Genomic DNA, 19,034 nt, shown 5'->3' on the forward strand with positions numbered 1-19,034 from the left:
CCCCCAATATACCCCCAATCCCCAGAAACATGCACCCAGAGTTTCACCAAGATCGAAGAATCGCAAGAGCTCTCAAAAGAGTCCGTAGTGCCAGGGACGTGGTCTATGTGGACACGGCGAAATACGCAAATAGACAGACTATGTCGATAGTTGGTATGAATCTAGAGGGTGACTGCAGAGTAAGTGGCACAGTTAGAACAGGGAAGGCAGAGGAGGCTGCCTTAGCACTGGCAATATCCTCCAAGCAGGCTAACATCGTAGTAAGCGACTCCAAGACAGCCGTCAAGAACTATGCAAAAGGAAAAATCTCAGCAGAAGTGCTGAGAATTTTAAATAACTGTCGTGAAGATCGAGACATTGACATATATGGGCACCCGCACACTCCTGCCTTCCCGTGAACGAAATGGCGCACAACCTGGCTCTAGAACTGACGGGCCAAGCACATGACAAATACTGGGAACGGAGAGAGACCGGATGATCGGCTTTTACGAGGTCACCAAACACTAAATTGGGAATTTCCCTCCCTGGCACACTCCTTTCTGAGTAGACTGCATGGCACCTCTTAAAGACACATATCCAAATCGGTGGCCTACCATTGCTACTGACCAGACCTTTACACGGATAGATGCAGATGCTGTCAAGAAAGGGCGGACCTACAACATATGGTTTGGGCTTGTCCTCGGACGCCGACACAGAATAAAATCGGACCAGAGAGCAGTGGGTGACCGCATTGCTCAGCTGTGCACCAGAAGACCAACCCAAGGCAATCCAGCAGGCCGAAGTTGCCGCAAGGGCTCGAGGCCGTCATCTAGATAGAGCCTAGGTCTCAAATCTGCTGTGCACAAATAAAGTTTTTTCCTCCTCCTCTGTAGGTGGACTCTACATACCATGTTTTATCACTAAAGTGGGGGGGGTGCCCGCAGCCGTATGGGAGATTGACCTTGCACTATCTTACCAGTCTAGCTCGTACCCAATGTATAGCAAAGCAGGGTAAGCACTGTGCCATGTTGTAACTATGAAGAAAAAAAAATCTGCTGAATAGCTTTTGCAGCGCATAAGTGAAATTGCACCAGGTATTGGACTCCCACTACTTCTCGTGCTTCTCGTATCTCTCGCCACGTATATCTTCTCGCAGCGCAGATGTGCATTTCCTGTATATCCACAGAGAGAAAAAGTGAATGGAGGTCTTTCACATTGTGCGCCAAATCTCGTAGGTGTTGGGGAAAGCTGGACTTAGTGCTTGCAGGAGATGCACCGGGCATGAGTGGCCAGCGCACTTTCACTGGTGTCTGAAGCTCATTTGACTGCAAATGAATGCCCAGTGGACAGTACATGGGTGTTTTTTGCATTTTGCCCAAGAAACGAACCCATGGCCTAATTGCAGAATTCCAATGTGATGAGCATTCTTTGGAAACTTCCCTGACTTTTTGGTATGGCCATCCGCATTAAGCTCTTTCATGCCAACTTGAGCATCTGGGTAGATAAGCAGAGCAAGGAGTGAAGTAGTCGGCGTCAAAAAATTCACCGACGGTTGCGATACTCCATAATGCGGAATTTTAGCACAGCTCTACAGGGTGTCCCGCGTAACTTGAGTCAAACATTAAATATATGCAAATGTCATGTAGCTGGATAGAACCAAAATAATGTTGTTTGCCGTCGCTTGGAGATACTCGGATTATTATTTTTTGTTCCATCTGATTAGATATTTATTAGTTATTTAATCAACTTCTCAAATATTTAGATGAAAAGTGTCTATGAAAAAATTGTAGAACAGCATGAAAAATTCCCGATACAGATTTCTGTTGCTCGATACGTGCTACATAAGTTTTTCGAAGCGTGAAAGAAGCCCGCAAATACACAAAAAATTGCCATGTGACTGGCCGCTCGAGGCACTTTGCATGTATTCATGGGCTTCTTTTGCACTTATAGTAACACCCAATAGTGAATCTGCCATTTTAATTAAATTTATGAACAAGGACATCACACTTGTGGCAGTGCGATACAGCCATGACAACATTGTAACGCCTTGATGTTAAAAGGGTATGAATGTGAGCTAGTTGGTACAAATTCATGTGTTAAACGAGGAACACAGGACAAGCGCTGTCCTGTGTCCCTCCCTTCTCCGTGTTTGTGTTTTTTTTTTGCCCCAATATATTTTAACCAATACCAGTGACAGTTTCTGGCTGTTCAGAGGTGGCCTTGGCATTGTGAATGCAAATCGGCATTGTGAACATACAGAACTTTCAATCAGAAAATTGCTGAAGAAAAACTTGGAGGAGGCTTAAGCTTCGCCTTTAAGAGCAGACCGCAATAGATTTCAAGAATCCCCGATTGCTTCCTGGCAACCGCAGCTTTCTTGCGGATGTGCAGAAACAAGTGTAATGGTGTTGTTGCTAGGAGCCGAGCGGGCTGCGCCTTTCCGTAAAAAGGTTTGTATTTGAGTTTCTATGTAACAGAATCATGTTTTCTGGTATATTCAAATTAAACTCCAATGCTATCGTATCTGTAGGTTGTGTTTAGGTCGTATTCAAATTAAACTCCATTGCTATCATATCTGCAGGTTGTGTTTAGGCCGTTTCGCTTCCGCCTGGGAGGGAAAGGGAAGGAAAGGGCTTCGCGCTATCATATCTGCAGGTTGTGTTTAGGCCGTTTCGCTCTTCCGCCTGGGAGGGAAAGGGAAGGAAAGGGCTTCGCGCGCATCGCCAGCTTCGGTTCCGTTCAGTTTAGTCTCGGAAAACGTATGGGTCGGCCACGCGCTGTGCGTTCCCCCGAAAAACAGGCAGCCTTCGACGAGCAGTGGTGAGAACTCGCCTGCGAAAGGGCTCGCCGTCGGCGCGCCGATCCAGCCGTTATAGAGCCGCCCGAGGCCAGGCAATCCGACAGCAGCGAGAAGATCCCGAGCTGAGGGAGCGGGAGGCCGAAGCAATCCGGAACCATTACCTGTGGGTTACTTTAACCGTGACTAAGGTCAGGTCCACGCAGGACAAGCTTCGCTTACCCCATGGCTTACCCCCATTTTCCGGTAGGGGAAGGGTTGGACATTTTTTCCTTCTTTCCATGGACGTTATGCGGTGCTTGTGGAGAGGAGGAGGAAACGGCTGAACACCTAATACACCTTTCTGTAAATGGCTTCACCCTACAGTTCAAAGCAATGGGGCTGACTTTTTTCAAAGCATTGGGGTTTAGGGACAGAGAAGGCAAAATAGACTTCAAGCGGGTAGAAATAACCAAACGGTGGTTATCTGATTGGCGTCTAAAATCAAGGCAAGAGTACAATTTCACCCTCCATATGAACAAAATATATGACTAGTCACGGCTAGGTGGCGCGTGCTACCGCCCGATTTAAAGGGTTCAGCCATAGCCTTTCTCTATATGGTTCAGCCTTATCCATCCAGCCGACTTTCTCTATGATGCATCCATCAATCCGCGGTTTTGGTTTAGCGTCTGGAGGAGAGTGGAATTCGTGGCAGTGATTGCGTGTGTGCTGTAAAATAGTAAAATATAACGATGAGTGCTACGAGTGATACTGTACGAGAGCGTCGACTGAATAATGCCGAGGCTATGCGACGAAGGCGTGCAGCCGAAACGGACGCGCAAAGGCGGCGCCGTTTGGCAGCTGTAGCAGAGACAAGGCGTCGGCAGCGCGCAGTCGAAGCGGACGAGGAGCGGCGAGTGTGTTTGGCCAGAGCAGCTAAAGCGAGAGCGGAGTCTCGTAAAGAATTACAACATCGTTTGGCCGCTGATGCCGAAGCCAAGCGGCAAGAGGAGGCGACGAGGCGGGAAGCAGAACGCGCTGTGGAAGCGGTGCGGATGCGCTGGGATCAGCTGTTACTGACGGTCAAGAATAGACAAGAGCAGCAGCACAGAGCCGACGCCGCGCTGAGACCCCGAAGGGGTTCCTCTCCTCCACGGCCCAATCTTTGCATGTCGTTGCAGTTTGAGCATTGGGACCCCGTAGTCGCTATTGCCTGCAACGAACAGCGCCTCGCTCTGCAAGTGTTGCTTGCTGCCGGGGGCCGACCAACAGGCCTCTGCGTTTCTGCTAGGCTGTTGTGTGACAACCAAGAAGGCCGTGGGACATCCGTGTCCGTCAGCCAGCATTCCGTAGCCGATGAGCAGGCAAACTCCTGGGACGGTGTCAGCACAGCGACCGTCACAAGTGGATACGGCATCTCCCATAGCAGCAAGGTCAGTTTGGCAAGTATTGTTGTGGGCATTTATTAATGCGTTATCATTAGGAGTCTCAAAGTAGGAAAAAAGTGTATGTGTGTGTGAAGCCGGTCCTAGGTGTGTGAGCCGGTCACGTGGCAGAGATAGAACGGGGATGGGAGAATTTACAAGAGCTTACCAATGGGAGAGTTTAGAAGAGCGTGGGCTGTCTAGAAGCTGGGAATTAGGGAGGGAGAGCAGCGCAGCTGTCCTAATTAGAGTGTACTAGAGTCCAAAGTCTCCCCATAAAGTGGCGCCATCTGGATTTGAAATGCCTATCTTGAAAACTGTTTGAGTGCTGCAGAAGTGATTTTGGGAGCCGGGTACATGTCATATATGTTAGGTTTTAGAGACCACCTGTGGGGCACTTGAGAGAGAAAAAGTCGGAGCTGAGAAGGAGGTTTAGAGAGAGAGAGCAGTGCAGCAGCATATGGGTGCACGAGGAAAGGAAAAGGTGGTGGCACTGAAGCGCCATCGCCTCAATCTGTTACAGACAACCCTCATTTGTACTTTGCTCCTCGAAGAGGCAGGACATGCGTCAAGTGAGCTTCTGAGCCACACTTTGCAATGTGGTGAACGCGGTTAGATCGTGGATGGATCCAGTGACTTCTAAAGACACTGGAGAAGCATGACACGCCGAACTAAAACATCTGAGAAGACAGCCACAGTGCCTGTCCAAAGACCCTGCAGAGGTGAACAAGTTACAAGCCAAGTTGGAATGCAAACATTCGTACACACGTATGAAATGCAAAGTGCAATGTGCATAGTCGGTACTGCGCTGCTTTAGCCATAGACATTTCAATTTTGTTGTCGCCAAGCGTCATAAGTACATCACAGAAGGCATTTTATGCTGCCTTCTAGAAATCGAGTGGTCACTGTGGTGTGATAATGTGGCTCAGTGCAGCATAATGTGGCATTAGGTAACGGTGTTTTGTGGTCAGGCATTATTAAAGCTGAACTTGCTGAAAAGCATGGTGAATTTGTTCAAGTTCAAGCTTTGTGTAGTATTTCATGCTTCTTTCACTTACAAGGAAGATTCTCTGCATTTCATATAAAGAGTGGTATTTGAGGAAAGTATCGGCGCATTCAAGGAAAGTGTCAGCGAGTTCCAATGCCAGGAAATCAACCAGAATCCCAGTGAAGTGCTGTCGTTGACATACAAGGGTCTACCAACAACTTTCATTGACAGGTTTTTGGTGGTTACAAATTATCTAGAACCTCTTGTCAAGACAGATGGAATTAAGTGGCAAAACAAAGTGACAGTCGTGTGTGCCAGTGTTGACCTGGTGAACGGTGTATAGAGCATAAACATCAGTTGTGGCTTCTGAGGGGCATGAACATAAACGTTACATGATGCTGCACATTGCAATATGATGAATATAAACACAATTGGGTGTATCACGATTCGCATAGTATTATTAGCTTCACATAGATTCCAACGAATGCATTGAATCTGCATAAGTGTTTTGTGTAAGCGTGTTATATGTATTTTAAGCTATAAGATAATAAAATTGAAAACATTGAGCTCCTTAATGCTTAATGAATTAAGTGAAGTGTTAACCAGACTAAAACGGGAAAGGGGAGTAACACCAACACAACAAAAAGGTTTTGTGCACTCGGGGTCGCCTTGAAAACAGTTTGCTTTTTTTTTCTTTCTTATATATGTTATTATTTTTATTTTTGCACTAAAGAAGTAATGCTTTGCGACTAATTTCATGTTTCCTAACTGTGCATTGAACAGAAATATTTCCATGATGCTAACAAAAGCAAATAACATTAAATTTTCAAAGTTAAATTCATCGTAAGATTACCGTGCAGAAAGATAGTGTAAACTATTCTTTAGTATTGTGAAACATGACAAGACAACACAGTATATCTACTGTCCGAGAGTAACCACTTGCTAGAGAAATAATGAGATGTTCATGTGAACAGTAGCCTCATTTATGAAGAACTAAATGAGGGGAATTATGAGCTAAATGTAAAATTTGTAATCAACTACATTGTGGCTTATTCGACATGCTACTTTGCAATTGATTGGTATTTCACATGAGGGACTTCTCCCGAGGGTGATGGGTGGGGCCATCTGTGACGTTGTTTCTGGGGGACCACCTGCCCCTCCCCGGCTAGCAACAAGGTTGCACACTGCTGCCAAACAGATTCATGTGTGAACGCTGGGCACTTCTCTCCCCCTGGCGACGGGGGAACATTTGCAGCTCTCCCGCAAATGCTACCTTGTCGGCACGAGGAGCTCCAAGACGCTGCACCTCCAGACAAAAGCATGCATGCACTCTCCGTACTGTGAGGGCATGGATTTCTCCCTCTTGTGAATACTGCTTTAAGATCATGCTTCAGCTCCAAAGCTGCAGACTCGAGTTCCTTCGGCGTGATGTTTCGACGACTGAGTTGCGAGATCGTGTCCCTGACCATGACAGGCCCTGTCTCATGGGAGACACATGAAACGTAATGTGTATTGGCCTAGAAGTATCAAAATTTATAAATTTACACCCAAAAACAATATAGACAGTAATTAGTGAGTTCTGTGCCATGCGAGCACACAGTAATAGTGGCAGCAAATGAACGGAAAAGCAGCTGTTCTGGCCGGAGCGTATCAGATGGAGAAAGCGAGTCCCCCTGCTGACATTATCCGAACACCATTCACAGCGCCGTCATTGAACACACGTGAGGCCAAACGCAGTGAGACAAGAAAGGGCATAAATCTTAAAGGTAGAGAGGCGGAGTGCAAGCAGTGATTAGAGTAGATGGAAAATAAAAACAACAATAGAAAACCATAAAACAGGACTGCTTTATGATAACTGGAGGAGCAGTACACTTTTTTTTTTTAAGCTAAGGCAGGTTGTCTAAGAAAGCAGCATTATAAAAAGAGATTTACTCAAGATGACTAAGTTTGACATAATACTTCTGTGTAAACCCGCAAGGTGGAGAGAAGTAATTAATAAAGGGAAAATCAGACATCCACCCATTCGTAGCAATTGCTACAAAGGAAACCCATACAGGTTCCTCGAAAGAAAAGCCTCCCAGTTGAAGAAAAATTTGTCCTGGTCTGGGACTCGAACCCGGGACCACCGCCTTTCCAGGGCAGCCGCTCTACAATCTGAGCTAACCAGGCGGCTAGCAGATGGCAGGGCAAAGTCAAATTTGTCGACAACAGGAAGCAAAGCCAAGAATTTGACGTACTACTTCTGCAGAAACCCGCAAGGTGGAGAGAAGTAATTAAGCCTGGTTAGCTCAGGTGGTAGAGCGGCTGCCTCGGAAAGGCGGTGGTCCTGGGTTCGAGTCCTGGACCAGGACAAATTTTTCTTCAACTGTGAGGCTTTTCTCTCAAGGAACCCATATAGGTTTCCTTTGTATAAGCAGTTGCTACGAAAGGGCGGATGTCTGATTTTCCCTTTATTATAATCAAGATGACTATTGTTTAGCACAGTAAAAGCTCGTTAATTCGAAATTTCGGATAGTTCGAAGTAGCCGCCGTGGTCTGTCCAGCAATGTATTGAAAGCATTATGTAACATATCCCGCTAATTCACACTGAAATCTGCACCGCCACCGATAATTCGAACTCTGCGCCATCGTGGATAGGGAGAGTGCTAGTGCGCGGGAGCACGTTGGCGACGCTGGCTAGGGAGCTTGTCGCCGCGTGCCATTTTTAAGGCGAAAGCGGCTCATGTTCTCGGTCGCGTCCGTCCGTGCGCTGGAATTGTGCCAACTGTGGCCTCTCCTCCGCGCAGCGGCGCAACCTTCTCCCCTCCTTTAAAGCCCCTTAAAACGAAGGGGCTTCACCCTCCTTAGCAACTGGCGCGCCGGTGGGGGGCGCATAGCAACCGTGACGTCACACAGTAGCAGTAGAACCGAATGGATAGATGATTGAGGCTCAACCTTTTGAATCGGGCGGTGGCGGCACGCGCCACCTAGCCTTGAATGGTACTATATGCATGCATGCCTATGTATTTACTCCTTTACTTTTGCCTTGATATTATCCACCAATCAGATAGCCTCCGTTTAGTTATTTCTATCTGTTCAAAGTCTATTTTACTTTCACTGTCTTTAAAACCCAAAGCTTTGAATAGTTCCCCGTTACATTCAACTGCAGGATGAAGTTGTTTACAAGCATCAGGTGTTCAGCCGTTTCCTCCTCCTCTCCACACGCCCCACACAACAAATCTATCTCCTGGTATCTGGCTCGGTATATTTTTGTCCGCAGTACACCTGTCCTGGCTTCAAATAACAATGAGCTTCCCTTAGAGTTACCGTAAATATTTTCTTTGGCTATTTCTTGCTTAAACGTCCTGTATGTATCTAATGCCGATTTGGTTTGCATCCTTGATTTCCTCATACCCCTCTCTGTCTCCTTAAACTTTTTCTTGACGGATGATTCCTTACCTGTCCCCCCACTGCTGCCCAAGTATTTGCTTGTCAATTTTCTAGTTCGCTTCCTCCACCTTGTGTCAACATTCCTCGTGTATAAGTAACTGAAAACCTTCCTAGCCCACCGCATTTCCCCCATTTTTCTCAATCACTCCTCGAATGATACCTTGCTACTAGCCTCTCTGCCCTCGAAAGAAGACCATCCCAGATCCCCCTGCACCCCGAGGTTTGGTGTCTTGCCATGTGCTCCCAGAGTGAGCCTACCCGCACCACGTTGCCTAGTTTCCAACTGTTGCCGGGTCTCTGCTCTCATACATAGAACTGCATTGGCAAAAGTCAGGCCTGGAACCATTACCCCCTTCCATATTCCTCGTACTACCTCGTACCTATTGTAGTTCCACAGTGCCCTACTCTTCATAATCTCTGCACTTTTGTTACCTTTAGTCGTTAGATATTTTTCGTACTCTGTCAGATACTCAATGCTATTATTTATCCACACCCCAAGGTACTTGTATTTGTCGACTATCTCCAACGTGGCCTCCTGTATCTTATGCTCGCCACAAATGTTATCATTGAAAATCATGACCGCTCATTTTTCTTTGCTAAACTTCACGCCTAATCCGTTTCCTTCTGTACCACATATGTCCATCAATTCCTGCAGATCTTCTGCAATGTCAGCCATTAATACAATATCATCTGCGTACATCAGTCCTGGTAATGACTGTTGAATCAATTTTCCTTGTTTGAAATATGATAGGTTGAAGTCGAGTTTGCTTTGCTATATTTTGGCCTCTAAACCTTGTAGGTACAGCATAAACATCAGAGGTGACAATGGGCACCCCTGCCTAAGCCCCCGCTGAATCATTGCAGGCTCCGAAACCTGCTTTTCCGATTGTATAATCACCCGGTTACATTTATAGATATCATTTAAGAAATTGGTTACTCCATCTTGCACTCCTAAAGTTTCCAGAATGCCCCACAAGCCCTCTTGAAGTACACTGTCATAGGCTCCCTTGATATCCAAGAAAGCCAGCCATAGGGGTCTCTGTTCCTTTTCAGCTGTTTCAATGCACTGTGTCAGTGAGAACAGATTGTCTTCTAGCCTCCTATGCTTCCGGAACCCATTTTGTAGCTCTCCAAGTACCCCCTCGTTCTCTACCCATACCTGCAGTCTGTCCTTTAAAACCGTAGAACGAGCGCGCGCGCGCATTGGCGGTGGCAGCTGCACCGCTGCTCGTTCGCCAGACGTCTCGTTGCAGTCGAGTGTGATGCATGGCTCCGAAGCGGCAGCGGACGCCAAATTCCCCCAACACCAAACGCCAGAAGAACAAGGAGCGAATGCGCATGCGACGACTGAACATGTCACCAGATACGAAAGCAAGGGAGGCAAAACGGAAACGCCAACAGCGACTGATTAGATCGCCGCGTACCAAAGGCAGGGAAGCAGAACGAAAGTGGCAGCAGTGACAGGCGATGTCGCTGAACACCAAAGCGAATAAATTGGAGCGCAGACGGCAGCAGCGACTGGCCATGTCACCTTGCAAACAGCAAAGCCAGGGAAGCGGAGCGCAGACGGCAGCAGCGTCTGGCTATGTCACCGAACAGCAAAGTCAGGGAGGCGGAACGAAAGCGGCTGCAGTGGTTGTCGCAGCCAGGCCCATCAAGAAACGTCTAGTGCAAGTGGCACACCCCTACAAGAGGGGGCAGATGACCGACAACCAGGCCCCAACACAGACAAGCACCTTTGGGTAATTCAAAGGGATATCAGCGAACACTGTCGCCATTCCACTGGGGCGCCATCTACAGGGTGGTCATAAAATAAAGAACCAACTTTGGGGTGGTCCTTTATGAAAGGGAACGCGCGAGCGCATGACCCGTGCTCTGCGGAGGTTATGCGGAGGCTGCTTAGAGCACTAGCAAGTGGCAACAAGGAGAAGTGCGTCCGCTTGGCTATGAAACGGGAGATAATCATCCTAGGGACATGAATGTACATTTGGAATACTTTGACGGGGTGACAGATGCAACAGGGCAGTGGTTAGTAGATTTTTGTGAGGCCTATGACTTTGTAATAGTTAATACTGAAATTAAATGTGACGGGAAGATAACATGGGAAAGAAATAACTCCTGCTCGACAATCGACTACTGCCCAATGTCCCACAAACTGTATGAACGGTTGGGAGGTATGGAAATTGAAGAGGAAGGTACAAAGAGCCTGGGGAGTAATCACAAACGAATCAAAATCAGTTTTGGAAGGACTATACCACTGATAGAAACTAAAAAAAGGAAAGGTACGAGCAAACTGAATGACAGGTAGCTACAAGAAGTGGCGAAAAACATTGAAAACATGGTATCCAAGCAACCGCAAAAGGCCTGGACACATGACGAGTTAATAGGTATTTTTAAACGAGGGCTAGAGAAGAGACAGATAAGGAAACTAGGAATTAAGCAGGGAAAACATAAACCAAAATGCTGGTGGGACCGAGAAGTTAAGGAGGTAACAGAGCAATGCAAAGATGCGAGCAGAAAACACAGAGCAGCAAAGAAAAGGGGAGCCCCACGAGAAGAGGTGGAGACAAAATGGGAGAATTACCTTGCAATGAAAAGAGAAGCATCGGCATTAATTCAAGAGAAGATAGCAAAAGTTGGGGTACAGTGGTTGTTTGAGATACGAAAAAAAGACAGAAAAGCCTCTAAGAAGTTTTGGGAACACATAAGGCAACAGAGTAAGAAGACAGAGGTGGTTCAGCACTCACTGACCACACCAGAAGGAACAGAGTTAGAGGGAGAGGAAGCTCAGGAATATAGTAGGTTAACAATAGAGGCAGCATTTGCAGAGCAAGAGGGTAGCGAAATGGAGAACAATGACAACAGCAGGACAGAACTAGAGGAGGAGAACAGAGGGATGACAAGTAAGAAGGTCCTCATGGGAACAGTGACAGGACCTGATGACATACCTATGAAATTGATAAGCATATTAGGCCAGAAAAGTAAATTAAAATTACAACATATTGAAAATATAGTTGTAGAGGGAGATGTTCCACAGGACAGGAAATCAAGCAGAATGATATTAATTTACAAAGGTAAGGGAAGCAAGGACAACATCAAATCCTACAGGCCAATAACTGTCTCATCAGTCATATACAGAGTAGCAATGCAGATGGTGAAAATGAGAATGGAGGAATGGGAAGAATGTGAAGAGATCTTGGGAGAGCTGCAGAATAGATTTCGAAGCAACAGAAGGCTAGATGATAATTTACTTGTTATAACACAGTGCATAGAGATAGCAGCAGCCAGGCAGGAACCGCTATGGATAGCTTTTTTAGACATTAGAGGAGCGTATGATAATGTAAACCGAGAAAAGTTATGGAGCCAGTTGAAGGAATATGGTCTAGATAGAAAGTTGGTTGGATTCCTACAACAAGTTTATACAGATAATAAGGTAGAGATAACGTGGGAGGGGGAAACTACAAAGCCAGCTAAAATAAGAAGTGGTCTCAGGCAGGGCTGTCCATTGTCGCCCCTGCTTTTTATGATTTACATGAGCCAAATGGAAAAGAGGCTAGAACAGAGCACAATAGAACCGACATAAGGTATATGCTGGAAGGGCAGGAGGTAGCTCAAGTACGAGCCGGACTGATGTGTGCAGATATTGTACTGCTTGCTGACACCTGAGTAGGGCTACAGGAACTAATGAGGATATGTGGAGAGGAGGGAGAAAAATTGGGACTGCAATTCAGTAGAGAGAAGTCTGGGATAATAGTATACAATGAAGAAAAGGGGGAAACCATTGGAAATACAAGGCACTAAGATTGATCATGTTGAAAAATACAAGTATTTGGGCATGTGGCTAAACGAGGGCAAAAAGTACTTGGAAGAACATGAAAAAATTATGATTGAGAAAGTGAAAAGGAACTCAGCTGTAATGAAACACAAGGCACTGTGGAACTATAATAGGCACGAGGTGGTTAGAGGGGTATGGAAAGGGGTTATGGTACCTGGCCTCACATTTGGAAATTCAGTACTGTGCATGAAATCGGAAGTTCAGGCATGCATAGAAACAAGACAGAGAAGTGTAGGCAGGTTGGCCTTAGGAGCGCACGGGAACACCCCTAATGAGGGAGTGCAGGGGGACATGGGATGGACATCATTCGAAGGTAGAGAGGCAATAAGTAAGCTAAAATATTAACAGAGACTCGCAGCACTGGGGGAATAAAGGTGGGCGGGAAAAGTGTACAAATATCTATACATGAAAAGTTTGAACACGAAGTGGACACTCAGAACTAGGAAGCTGAGGATTAGATACCCACTGCCGAGGGAGGGGGTCCAATGTGGTTCTAGTGTGGAAAAGAAGGTGAAGGAGCTGGAAAGAAAAATGTGGGAAGAAAGAATGCTCGGAAAGCCAGCGCTAGCTATGTATAGGACACAAAAACAGGAGATAAAGAGAGAACTCTTGTATGATAACTCGCGGGACAGCTCACTATTATTCGAAGCTAGGACGGGGGTTTTGAGAACGAAAACATACAGGGTTAAATTTGAGGACGTGGACCTTTTATGCACAGCTTGCGGAGCCGAAACTGAGACCACAGATCATATCGTGCTGAGATGCACAGACCTTTGCCCGACTCTGGCTGAGGGAACAGTGACAGATATGGAAGGGGCATTAGGTTTTCCCGGGGAACGAGGGCAAATAGACGAGAAAAGAGTGGCACTAACGAAGGGGAGGCTAGAGGATTGGCGGAGGGAGTCAAGGGAGATATAATAGTACCATAAATCAAGGAACTAATGTTTTCTATACTATCTTAGATGTTTATTTTGTGGGGAGGAGGGGAGTGAAAACTAGTTTAAGGAGAAGGGGATATAAAGAAAAAAAAGATTGGAGGAGGAGCAAAAGGCTAGGTGGCGCCAGCCGCCGCCCGTTACAAAGGGTGTAACCGCCATCCATCCATGTGGCGTCATCTACTGGCCGCCAGAATAACCAGGCATGGCCGATCGTGGCCTCCGCGATCGGCTCCGGCGGCGCGCGGCCGATAGGCCAACGCCTGCTAGAATTAGCCGGAAACCCATTCTCTCTCTCCCTCGCATGACTTGCGCAAGAAGCGGGGCCTGCAGCGCAACGTCTGCTGCTAGCAAACCGCGTATGGGTGTTCTGTGACCGCGTTGGATACGCAAGCGCACTGGAAACGCGGAAGCACCAACGTACGCCCGGTAGTTATTAGGTACTCCTGGCGTACCGATGTTAATTCGTAAGCATTCTAGGGCTACTTCTCTCGGAGCTCAGTCCATCCGTGCGCCCGTTATGAAGCGAAAAGCTTCTCGTCAACACCGCGCTTCGCGCGAGCCGGCGTATGTCGGAATCGGCTAAGCGTGTTCGGAGTCGGCGCAGGTGGCCGCCGCCGACTCCGTGGCCTGGCCTTTCGCCGCCGCCGGGCGTGACGTCACGCCCGGCGCAGGTGGTCACTGCCGCGCGCCATGCGTCATCGTTTTTGACGTTCGCCGCAAGCCCGTGTTTATCGCGGAGGCCGACTATATAACCGCTTGCCAGAGAATAGGCGTGCGCATTCAGCATGGAAGGAGAAGAGAGGGATACTGCCAATACAGAAGTGCTACCACGGGAGTTGGCCGATAGGGAGCGAAGAAATAAAAGACTGAAAGCTCAACGAGCGTCCGAGACACCCGAACAACGAGAAGAACGTCTCGCGAAACGACGCAGGAAAGCCGAGTCCGAAACGCCAGAAGCACGACAGGCGCGTCTCGCCAAACGGCGTGAAAAGGAAGCCAAACAGCGACGTTCGGCCATGTCAGCTGAGAGTAGCCAAGATGGTGAAAGTTGGGGAATCGCTGAGCAGTTGCGAAGGAAGAACGAAAAGGCCAGAGCCAGACGAGCTAGTGAAACACCCGAGCAACGAGAGAAGCGTCTCGCTTATAAACGACGACGAGATGCTCAAAAGCGCCTTCTGGCCGCCAGTTCCAGCAGCCATCAGAGTGACGACACAACGACAGAAGAAGAGGTAAAGGCTCGCCGTTACACAGACTATGCGCTGAAACTTTTTTGTCTAACGCGTGACATGATGCACTGCATGCATAGGCATACATGAGGTGCTATGGAGGTGTATATTAGAACGCCTTATGACTGCATATGACTATAATGAGATTTATGATTACAACTATATATAGTGAGTACTGAGAGGGATAAGGGTAATTAAGTAAGGTTAATAAGACTGAAAAGATTGGTTACAATAAAATTAGTTAAGCAAAACAGGGATCGATTGAGGGTAATTAGAAATATGAGGCTATTGAATTTATCTTAAATTATTACACTGGTCAAGAGCTACTAATTGTTAAATTATCAGAGCCTAATTAAGAATAATTAAAGGTACATTGATATTAGGTACACCTCATTAAGTAATCTTAATTATTAAATGTACAAATGACTCAGTCAACGTTAACTAAGGCTAGTTAATGAGGTAATTACACAAATGTCACGATTATAAAAATAACTAAGCCTGAATAATTCATTAACGAAATATCTATGTTTATTTAACTAAGCTAAAGTTTCACCTGCGTGTACTTCTCTCGTAAACTGCTCTGAATCAAGTGACGTCTATTCATGCTATGGGGGGAGTGGGGAGCTATAGCTCCGTACTGCAAAAAAGCAAGCGGAAACTACTGGAGTTGTAAAAGCGTTGTAAAAGCCTGCCTCCAAATTTCAACTTGGCCTACTACCAAAGTTAAGTTGGCCCACCCCCAAATTTGTTTGCCTACATCCAAATTTCAAGTTGGCCCACCCCCAAATTATGTTTCCCGACACCCAAATTTGAAGTTGGCCTACCCTCAAATTTAAGTTGGTCCACCGCTACTATAGGCTTCCCCAATACATATACTGCGGACCCTATGTATCTCTATGATTATTCTCTCTAATCAATATTTTTAAATTTTTTCTCGCCGCTTATGAAGATGCCAATCGTCTACATTTACACTATTATGATGATTAAATGTCGCAACTTCCCACATTATGCATTTTTGTGCAGGTACAAGGCGTTAACTTTTTACTTGGCGGGCAGATCTTGCTACGATGCTTGCCAAAAAATGTTTACGCATTAAAATACGCTCGGGAGTGTGTATTGACTAGCGGGCATACGTTGGTCCTTAAACGTTTCCAATGTGCTAGCCTACCGAACACGGTGTGTTTAAAGCCCCTCCACACACATTTCCGCTGACCAGGTTAAGTACTGCCAACCTGCCCTCCTCCTCTACGCTCCTCTCCCACTCACCCCTTAGCTTCTGGCGTCAAGCGGAACTTACGTAGCTGCAGCTTCCTGTTCCGAGTGGAAGTGACGATATGTTTTTTAACGTTGTTTACTTTCGCGTCGCTGGAGAGGCTTTAATTGCACGAGCTGCGGTTGAAACTGTGAATGCGATTCCATCCAAGAACCACCGCCTATTGTAACCGGCGATCTGCTCGTGTTCGCTGCTTCGCGTCAAACTGCGACGGGTTGTGGCACGGGAGCCAACATACAGTGGAACGTAGTGCCCGGGCACTTGGAGACCACTGCCGTTTTGCATGCATATGGAAAACAGCGACCGTGAACTACAACTTCAGCGGAATACAACAGCTTGTCCCCTTTGCATTCTTCTTATGGTGACTGCCACAGCTCTGCTAAGTACGCGCGGGCGTCTCCCTATCGTCTAACAGCAGTCAAAGCGGAAATTCCCGCAGCGGAAACGCCGGAACCAGAAATGCGAGAATCGGATTTGGTGTGAGGGGAAAAGGCGGCGCACAACAAAGGTTGGGTCGCTACTTAAGAAAGCGGCGGTGGTGCGTGGATGGAGGGGCTTTAGGTGTGCTAGCAGCAAACTCAGCATTGCAGGCCCCGGCTGTTGCACATCCACCTGGCGTAGGAGGCAGTCCAGGAGCCACTTGCCTATCAGCCGTCTGTCTCTGCTTATACCGGCCACCAATAGATGGCGCTACAAGCAGACATGCTTCCCCTTGCTGCCTGTTGCTGGCGCTCTAAGCAGCCTCTGCAGAGCACACACGTCCCGCACACTCTCAAGTTCAACAAATGGCCACAGAGGGTGAAAAGATCGACTGCGCGCCGCTGCTAATAAGACCAGCATAGTAGAATCACTTCCGGGTGCTTACGTTAGTTACAATACTTCCAGCTAGAGGCGCCATAATAAGCAGAATTTTATTTTACAAACTTCCTCCTACAATTATTGAAGCATCTTTATTACATAAAATATATGGCAAAATTATCATTCCTAATTAGATATTGTACTGTTTATTAGTAAGTTTATTGTTTCTTTGTCATTATAAACTCAAGTAGCATTCAGCATCATCGATCTTTCACATGACCTCTGGCCTGGATTTAAAATTTTTTCCGGTATTTTCGAGTGCACGGCGGCACAGATTCATTTGTTCGTACACCTAAACTGGTTGCTTCTTTGTTGCTAAAACTAGTTTATTGCGCTTGGATGTCTCGCATTATTTAACTTGGGGTGAAGTGACGTGTTTGCAAGCGGACGTGTAAGCCTGAAAGCTAGGTTTCGTTCGTGAGCCATTCGAAGGACATCTGCATCGAAACGGGAGCTGGATTCTGCTGTGGCTGACAACGGCAATAACAGTGAGTCGTTTAACACCGCTGCTTGAATCGTTATATAATATTAATCTCATTAACTTACAGGTGGAGACAAGTTGAGGAACTGGATCCTGCATTACATATGGGCATTCAGGATCCTCCGTTGCTGTTTCCTAAATAAACCTTTAGTTGCGAGGCCGTCTTTGTACACACAATCAGGAAAGAAAGAGAGAATGATATAGGAATGCGCGACACATTTTTCATCTTATTGTAGCCGTGGCCGTAGGTGACTGAGTAGCCTTATCAATATACATACAAAACGTTTTTCCGAGTCCGCCGGCAACTTCTTTCGTGCACAAAACCAAATAATCCTTTGGTAAAATGAAGTGAAAGTACAGAATTTAATATATTAAACAGTTGCAAGCATGATAATTCACCCATGTTTCGTACTTGTTGGTTCCAAATGTTCTTGCTGTTCAGCTTGGTTTACCGTAGGGCATTTATTTTTGCAGTAGTGAAGCGGTGCATCACGTTCGTGCAGAAAAATAATGCATCAGTTCTAATAGCTTCATGACTTTCATGCATTTGCTTGTGGAACCAGCAGTGTGATCTCTTCTAATGTATAAATGAGTGTACAAATGTTCTCATTCATGATCTTAATAATACTTAAGCTGTTGACATGCGTTGTAGTTAGGCAGACATCAATTTTATGGACAATAGCAATATTTATTTAACATGCTGCTAAAGCACCCTAGAACAGACAGTGTACATTTGCATGTGTTCTGTAGTCCCAAACCAGTACATTGTATATGTCACACCTTTTTGCATTTCATATTGCAAAATTGTGCTTTTTCAATTTCTGATGCAGTCAGAATTTCCGTTCCAGGCATGCAGTAATGAGGAAGGCACCAGTATAATAAAGCAACACACTCCATGCACTAAACAGAAGTTGCTGCCTGCTACAAGGCCATTGTGTGAACTATGGCTGCTACTACAAGGTAAACAGCACCTGGTTAAGAAATAAATATGCTTGAGATATCTGTATTGGCTTGCTATTCTTGGGATATATGTCATTTGTTTGCAGCACTTATGAATGTTTGTTCATATTTATGGCCCAGTATAATTGGTTCAAACATAAAAGAAAACACTATATGGGTTTGGCTAATCTGTGCTGTATCTCATGTGTCACTGTTCTGCCCCAACAGAGTCTGTGCCAAGCACATCTTTGTCATCACAGGACCTCCCATCTACACCAACAGGAAAAGGGCTGGAGCTGAATTTGCAAGGCTTTTTTACACTACGAACAAAGAAGCACATACAGAAGAATTTGGATGAGATATCGAATCTGGAGAGGACTGTTTCAAGACTGAAAAGAGCTTCAGCTACCATTCCACCAGCACGGACATTTGGCCGAGTCATCCAGTTAACTCAAAAAGGACTTTCCAGAAATTCTTCGTGTTCAGGTGCACCTGCAACTTCTGACCAAGCACGGACGACGCTGGCCAAAAGAGTTCCATCAGTTTGCCCTTAATCAGCTTCCTGGCCATGTCAATTCCATTTGTGCCAAGTGTAATTTTTTTTCTATAAATGCAAGCTCTTTCATTGCCCATTCTCGTTAGAGATCATTCTTCCTCATCCAAACATAAAGGTCATACTTAATACCAGTCGCTGTCATATCTGTAGCAGTATTTTCTAATGTAATTTTCCGGACAGGCCGCCATTGGAATTAGAACCTGGCAACGTTTAACGCTAGAACATTATCTAGTGAGGCAAGTCTACCAGTGCTATTGAAAGAATCAGCGAGCAGTAAATGGTATATAATAGGGCTCAGTGAGGTTAGGAGGACAAAAGAAGCATATACAGTG

The 19,034-nt window shown here is 46.2% G+C and overlaps 1 protein-coding gene across 3 annotated transcripts in view; it reads left to right on the top strand.

The window, feature by feature from the left end:
* The first annotated feature begins 3,394 nt into the window (after positions 1–3,394).
* LOC142564168 (uncharacterized) overlaps positions 3,395–19,034 on the top strand; it is a 33,469-nt gene continuing 17,829 nt past the window's right edge. For 2 of the 3 annotated variants that reach the window (XR_012824509.1, XM_075675057.1), the window contains exon 1: positions 3,395–4,188. Coding sequence is in view for 2 of the 3 variants with exons in the window: in XM_075675057.1 (XP_075531172.1) it covers positions 3,508–4,188 (681 nt within the window). In the remaining variant the exon portion in view is untranslated. Of the gene's footprint in view, positions 4,189–13,758; positions 14,599–19,034 lie in introns of those variants that run through there. The other variant, XM_075675058.1, reaches the window with a different exon arrangement.

This window comes from Dermacentor variabilis, chromosome 11, assembly GCF_050947875.1.
Source record: "Dermacentor variabilis isolate Ectoservices chromosome 11, ASM5094787v1, whole genome shotgun sequence".
NCBI lineage: Eukaryota > Metazoa > Arthropoda > Arachnida > Ixodida > Ixodidae > Dermacentor > Dermacentor variabilis.